The sequence below is a fragment of the Sceloporus undulatus genome, chromosome 7, assembly GCF_019175285.1.
Source record: "Sceloporus undulatus isolate JIND9_A2432 ecotype Alabama chromosome 7, SceUnd_v1.1, whole genome shotgun sequence".
NCBI classification, from domain to species: Eukaryota; Metazoa; Chordata; class Lepidosauria; order Squamata; family Phrynosomatidae; genus Sceloporus; species Sceloporus undulatus.
The window spans coordinates 6,930,036-6,937,789 of record NC_056528.1 but is presented as its reverse complement, the minus strand read 5'-3'; the positions used below and the strand labels follow the sequence as shown (position 1 = coordinate 6,937,789).

Sequence of the window (7,754 nt, the reverse complement as noted above, 5' to 3'; positions counted from 1 at the left end):
AGAACCAATGTTCCTAAAGGCCTCCAATAGTTCTCCTTTGCTGCCCCCCGCTTTTGCAAACTTCTTTCCATACAACTAAGAACCACCACTTCTTTAGCCAACTTTAAGGCTGAATTAAAAACGTCTTTATATAGGGAAACATTCGAACTCACGATCTGATGTGATGGTTATTTGCATGCAAAAGCCAGCCCTGTGTGCCATATGTGGCCTATATGAAGTCCACCCCAGCGTAGATAATATTGAACTGAATAACCCAACAGTCTGGTTTCATACAAGCCAACTCTCTATGCTCCTTCCTGATATACTCTTTTATTTTATTGTTTCAAAAAGCAACTCACTTGCTTGACACTTTTTGCCATGGTAGCCAGGTTTGCAGAGACAGGTGCCATCCTTTTTGTCGCAGTCCTGGGTGTGCTGCTGCACGCACTGGCATTCCTCGGAGCAGCTGGTGCCATAGGCCCACTTTGGGCAAGCTGAGATAGGGTTTCGGGGTAGAGAGGGAGACCAAAGAAAGGAAAATAAGACCCAATTTAAATGCAAACAACAAGAACAGGAATTAATAAGTAAAGCTGAGACAGAGAGAGAGATGGACAGACTTGATTCTGTTTCAACCAACAAACCAAACATCAATGAAGGTGCGTCTACACCGACAAACATAACCACCCTCCCCTTGCATTTCTCTGGTCTGAAACAACCCCATTGACACCACATTCTCACAAACACAGCAAGGTGGCACTGACATATCTGGATGCACATTTCCCCCTCATGAACATGCTTTCCCCTGCTTCTCAGTATGCATCAACCTATCAACCAATGCTCATACTCATCGCCTGTCTATTGTATCCACCAGCCTAAAGGGGTAGACTATAGCTGCATCCGCACTGCAGCAATAATTCAGCCCTGGCGCCACAACAAACTACAGTCCCAGAATTCCACAGTATCGAGCCACACCAGTTTAAATGGTGGCATGCCGGATTATTCCTGCAATGCGGACCCATCCCAAGTTTACAAATGTTTATACTACAATGTCTTTTGCACAGCTCAAAGGTCCGACCCCTTTCCATACTTTCTAATAATAATAATAATAATAATAATAATACATTAAAATGTACATAGTTGCACTTATGATTTCCTGACTCTTTTGGTTTGTTAGGAGGAGACAGAAACAAGAAAAAGGTAAATAAGGTAAACAAACGGGCCAAAAGTGGCATACCAGCGCCAATTCTAGGGTTCTGGAGTGCGCAGCAACTGCACGCTCTGGAATCCTAGTTTGTGCCGGTGGTGCCATGACTGTGTGGCCCTGCCCACACAGAGCACGCATCAATGACGCAAGTGCAGTGCAGCATCCGCACATCCAGGCAGTGCGCTTGTGTCATGGATGCACCACAGTGCGCCAATGGTGCACTGATGACATCACCCGCATGCACCAAAAAGAACCTAGGTTTGGCTGCTGCGGCGTTCCTCCAGAGGAAAAATGGGCGCCTCCAGCTCACCCTTTCGGGGCGGTCTGGAGAACCCCTAAGATTGAACGCTCTCCATTATTACAGGGGGGTAAGGTTATTAAAGGGTCTCCAAGTGTCCTTCCAAAGCTCATTTACCAAGATGGCAATATCGTCCGTAGAGGCCAGGGTCACAGAGGCAGGCTCCATAAATCCGGTGGCAGCGTCCCCTGTTAGCACAGTTGCATTTCTTCCGGCAGTGCTTCCCAAAGAACCCTTTGGGGCAGCCTGAAAGGGGGAAAGACAGTCACCATAAGCTTGCGTGTTTGTTACAAATACGAGAGTGCGCAGATTTTACACTTGATCTTAGCCAAAAGGCCGAGTGCGCAGATTTTACAAATCATCCAGACTGGGGAAATTGGACTACAGTTCCCACCAGCCCAAGTTGGCATGGTTCAGCATTCTTAACATTCAGCATTTTTAAAGTTTGGGCTAAAACACAGAGTGGATCCACTGTCAAGGGAGCCCCCAGCTGCTTGTTTCCCTTGGACCTCATTCTCAATACTTTTTAAACCAGATCACAATTCAGTTTGAACCGATTCAAACTACCCCGGTTCCCACTTAAATCGATTCCAAGAGGAGGGCCATGCTCCAGACCCATTTAACCTGCATCTTTTTGATGCTGATTATTTTCTGTGTCTTTTTCACCAAATCGATTCAGCGCAAGTGTGAACCACAAGCGGATCGGAATCGATTCAAATTTGCCCTTTGGCCGGCTGGAGCCGAATCATTTTGAATCGATTCATTCGTAAATGCGAACCACAAGTGGGTTATTTTGATGCCACAAAATGTGACCAGGGCAAATGTAGTGGGAACCACACTCCGATGTCGAATCGATCCATTGATTCGGATCGCACACCAATTTATCTGTAAGTGGGAATGAGGCCTTGGTGTTGTCATCCTCATTCATAGAATTATGGAATCCTATAGTTAGAATAGACCCAAGGGCTATCCAGTCCAACCCCATTCTGCCATGCAGGAACTCTCAATCAAAGCATCCCTAATGGCCATCCAGCCTCTGTTTAAAGACCTCCAAAGAAAGCCCCAGTGAAAGCCTTTAGTTTGCCAAAAGTCAGAAATTACTTGACGGCATTCATGCAACAACAACAAACAGTATCATTACAGCCATAACAGGCAGCACACAGCAAGACCTTTCCTATTTGATAAGAGATATTAGAAGACTTGGAAGGAAAAGGGGCCATCAAACTCATTTCAAATTGTGTTGATCTCACTTCTACCTTCCCGAAAAGTCTTGACATCCCCCTCCTCTGCATGCCTTTCTAAGAGGGTCCAAAGGGGACGGATTTCGTCCGACTCTTGAATTCATTTCGACTCAGCTTGAGTTGCCTTTCCAGACAAATCGCTTCCATATGTGCCTCTCTCTTTTCTGTGAAGTCATGTTAATGGATTCTGCTATTGACTCCTCGTTTCCTAGCTTCGGGAACAACATCCATCAATTTTTACTTGGAATGGAATAGTGGGGCGCAGGAATGCCATTTGGTAACATAAAAGGAGGACTTGTAGATAAGGTGGAAACTTTGGTGTCGGAGGGACATGGGATACATAGGATGGCCTTAGAAACACAGCAGTGGGGACAAAGAAATGTTCCTGGTCCATTCCTCCACCAGTCCGTTTAAATCTATGATTCCCATACTTTTGTCTTCCAGATGTTTATCACTTCAGCTCCCAGGATTTCTGACTGTGGCCCAAGCTGGCTAGGGATTCTGGGAACTGAAATCCCAAACATCTGGAGAATCAGAGTTTGGGAATCACTGTTTAGATGATGGACGGGACCAAAACAGGCAAAGCACAGGTCTAATCTGTGCTCCGAAAAATTCCCCAGAGTCAAAAGAGACCCCTTTAGCAATAGCAACAGCATTTACATGTCTATACCGCTTCATAGTCAACTCAGCACTCTCTAAGTGGTTTACAATCCATAACCCAATGGCTCCAAACAAACTGGGTACTCCTTTTACCGACCTACGAAAGGATGGAAGGCTGAGTCAACCCTGGAGCCCTCTGGGATCGAACTCACAACATTGTGGCTGCAAGACCGTCATTTAACTAGTGCGCCAACAACAATAACACCAAACCTTTGAGTTACTATGAATAAGCAAGCACACTGGAGCGCACTGCTCAATTGCACATGCCTACGTCTCCCAACCCTTGGACTCAGCTTTTTAGGCAATGATTGTACTTTGCCAGAAACTTACATATGGGCATTGTCCCAGACTTTTCAATAGCAAATATATAAAGGATGAACAGCAGATGCACATTTTTGAACACCAGTAACAGCTGTGGCCGCTCCTTTGTTTTGGCCATATGCTCTTTCATTTGCATTTTTGCAATGCTTTCTCATTCCTAACACTTCAAGCCATCGAACCAAAGAAAAATACATACCGCATAAATTGTATACGTTGTTGTTGCGTGCCTTCATATTGTTTCTGACTGATAGAGTCCAAACAGACAGGCCAAAATAAAGCTGCTTTGGGTCACTTTGGAGGTATGCTGTTTAAATAGCACATGCATCTTAAGAGGTCAGACCGGATAGCCTTTGCAGTCTGTTCCAACTCTATGGACCTTATCACATGAGGCACTTACCGCTGCCCAAACGTTGCCCAAACGCCAGAGGTGGGATCATCCGTTGCACTTCTCTAACGTAACTGAGCCTTCCCACTTTCCTTCTGTTCGAGGGGACACCAGGAGAAGCCATTTTTCCAATAACGGAAGATCCCGTTATTCAAAACATGGCTTCTCCATGAATGGATCAACAATGGAAGGAAAGCGAAAAGCCTCAATTACGTTAGAGAAGCACGACGGATGATCCCACCTCTGGCGCTTCTGCAACGTTTGGTCAGCAGTAAGTGCCTCGTGTGATAAAGTCCTCTGATTCTATGAATTTGTATTCTGCCTGTGTCGCCTTGAATGTCTTCAGAAGCGAAAGAAGTTGAAACGCAGGTATTTGGATCAATTAATATGGGCACTGTGCCTATATATTGGCTATTTACCGCTTGCTTTCCAGTATTAGGAATTTCCAAATGCAAAGATGTTCTGCCTGGCCCAGCGCACAGATCACTGTGAAGCGATACCTTCATATTGACTCTCAGCAGGAGAACAGGACCGTCTTACCGTCTTCGCAATGCGCTCCGCTCACCCCCGGTGGGCATCGGCAGGTCCCCGTCATTGGGTCGCACGTGCCTCCATTTTGGCAGAGACATGTCGAACTGCAATTCTTGCCAAAGGTGCCTTCTGGACAAGCTACAGAAGGGAAACCAGGATACATAAAGAAGGTGAATGAGATGGTTCTACAGATGTGCAATGAACCCAATGCATGATAAGAGTTGTCTTATTAAATGCCATCTCTCTCACACACACCAAGAATAGTTAAATCGACTACAATGAAACATAAAGCTAAAATGTTTTAAATTAGGGATTGTGCAGGTGCTGGCTAAGGTTACATTCCCAATGACATCTCAGGATTTGGGTGCCCGCAGCAAACAGTTCCGGTTGTGAAGAGTTTTTCACAACCGAAAAGACTAAATGTGAAAAAAAATCCTGTAAATTTTCTCCCAAGGAAGAAAGTTTTTGAAATTCCTTATTCTTGTATTCACAAAGACATAACCCTCTTAGTCTGGAAAATCAGCACGCAAAGGGATCTTGCCGCACCTTTGACACTTAGCTATTCTTGTATGTCAGAACAAAAGGCAACATCCCTTAGTTTTGGAAAGATGCAGTGGGGCATCTAAGAGATCCTACAAACCCCGCATCTTGTATAGTGGCAGTATACATTTATGGGTTTTTCGGACTATGAGGCCGTGTTCTAGAAGAGTTTATTCCTGACGTTTTGCCAGCATCTGTGGCTGGCATCTTCAGAGAATGCTGGCATGGAAGAGAGCTGGGTATATAAATACTGTGCGACCCTGGGTTAGGAGCAGCGATTTCCATGGACAATACACAGATTAACATTCAATCACTTCTCCCTACCTAGGTGTGTGTGTGTGTGTATACACACCCAATATGAACCACCTGCATGCAGGGTTGGGTCTGTGGCTTCCAGTGCATCTTTACACCGGCCGTTTCGTCCCTCACCTATTGCTACAGGGCTTTTTCGGAAGTTGGATGTATCCTTGGAGCCTGTGCAATGGATTTTTCTGGTGGAGCGCAGCGTGCACAGAACTGGACTCACCCTTTAAACCAGAGGTTCGACTGCTGAGGCCTTGACAAGCATGGACAGTAGCAGCGAGGTCCTTGGGTCGTAGGTTTGGTTAGAGTTTTCTTCTCTTAGATGGTTGACCTTACAGGGTTAGTGGAGCACCATCTGCCTGGGTTTGGGATTAGAGTTTTCCTTCTCCTAGGATGGTTGCCATAAGGCTAGAGAGCCCATCCTGCCCTTTGGCGCTCTTGGTCAGACCTTTCAGTTGTGACCTGTCTGGCATGGGAGGCCCTGCCGGTGGCTATTATACCACCGCCAGCATAGCTCACAACATCATTAGGGTACGCAAGCCTCTCCCCCACGACAAGGGGGCGTCAATGGAGAGGTATACCCAATATATAGAGTGTGTGTGTGTGTGTGTGTGTGTGTGTGTATACATACACACACACACACACACACAACTCTCTTCCATGTCAGCATTCTCTGAAGATTGCCTTCCCCTGAGGCTGAGAGAGTGTGACTTGCCTAAGGTCCCCCAGTGGGTTTCATGGCTGAGTTGTAGTCCAATGCTCAAACCACTATGCCATATTAGTTAATATTTGTAACTATATAAATAACTTCTATATTTATACTTTTACTGAAGGTTTTGTATAGCTGTCATCTGTATTAATAATGTTGTTAGCTGCCTTCAGTCTCATTACTAAAGGAAAAGCAGGATATCATCATCATCATCATCACCATCATCATCATCATCATTTCTTAACCATATTAAGTTTCTTCTTATTACCACCATCCATTTCTGTGCCAGTGCCAGGAATAACAAGCCTCATTTCAAGGGCAGCTGTATTAGTCTGTCGCCCCAAAACCAACAAAGCAACTCATGGCACCTTCAAAACTAACACGTTTTACTTGGCATGCGCTAACCTGGACTCCGGCCCACTTTGCTAGACACATAAACCTAGGGGAGTCTCATTCATTTCCATGGGATTAAACTGGGCTTGCTATATATAGTCTGAGTCTAAACCCATAGGCTTTCCTGAAAGTGGAGACAATAAAAGGTGCAATCTATTCCTCCGCACCATTTTTTTGCATTTGCACAACTCTATTGGAGGTCCCTTAAAAAGTGAAGATCGATATGATTGCAGAGAAAGAGATAGAAATAGAGGCGCTAGATTCAGAGTTCATCAGGGGCTGCATCTACACTTCAGAATTAATACCGTTTGACACTGCTTTAACTGCCAATGGTTCCATGCTATGGAATTCTGGGATTTGTAATTTTTTCAGCTACAGTCACCCCTCCGTTTTTACCAACTTGAAGTCCACAGTCTCAGTTATTCATGGAGGAGCAAGCCCCACTGGTTAAAATTGCTGATGTGCCCATAACACATGCGCCCATGACACATTGGCCATTCAAGCCAATGGGGCTTGATTATATGCGAGTTTCCATTTTCATGGCAGCGTGTCTGGAACGGATCCTCCGCGAAAATGGAGAGGCGACTGTATTTAGCCTTCTTTGTCGGGGTGCCCTGGTGCCACAATGAACTATAAATCTCAGGATTCCATTGGATGGGTGGCAATTAAAGCGGTGCCAGCATGGCAGAGTGGTTGGAGCTTTGTGACTTTGGAGACCAGGGTTCAATTCCCAGCTTGACCATGAAGCCCACTGGGCGACCTCGGGCAAGTCACACTCTCTCAACCTCAGAGGAAGGCAATGGCAAACCTCCTCCGAACAAATCTTGCCAAGGAAACCTCATGATAGGTTCGCCTTAGGGTCTCCATAAGTCGGCAACGACACGAAGGCACACAACGGCAACAAACTGAATAAACTCTGCAGCGTGGCAGCAGTCAAAAGTAGGGTAATGCATTCATTTCAGTGGGTTTGCACACCTAAGTCCGGATCCAACCTCAAGTTATTCTCACCAAACCTATTTTTCGGTGAAGTTGGTGTCAGGTGTCTGGGTGAGGATGGTGTTGGGGCATGACTCAATTTTGCCTTCGGAATAAATAGGCCCCTGAGAGCCGTTTTCACGTTGCAGCCAGACGCTCAAATGGGAGACACCGAATCCCCCCCCCCAAATTCCCATTAGTGCCTTAAAGAGTTC

At 45.7% G+C, this 7,754-nt stretch overlaps 1 protein-coding gene across 3 annotated transcripts in view; it reads right to left on the bottom strand.

The window, feature by feature from the left end:
* MEGF6 (multiple EGF like domains 6) overlaps positions 1 to 7,754 on the bottom strand; it is a 136,577-nt gene that overhangs the window by 31,358 nt on the left and 97,465 nt on the right. For all 3 annotated transcript variants that reach the window (XM_042478729.1, XM_042478727.1, XM_042478730.1), the window contains exons 15-17: positions 4,629 to 4,757; positions 1,599 to 1,727; positions 339 to 473 (exon numbers count right to left, since the gene is read on the bottom strand). In XM_042478729.1, coding sequence (XP_042334663.1) covers positions 339 to 473; positions 1,599 to 1,727; positions 4,629 to 4,757 — 393 coding nt within the window. The remainder of the gene's footprint in view (positions 1 to 338; positions 474 to 1,598; positions 1,728 to 4,628; positions 4,758 to 7,754) is intronic.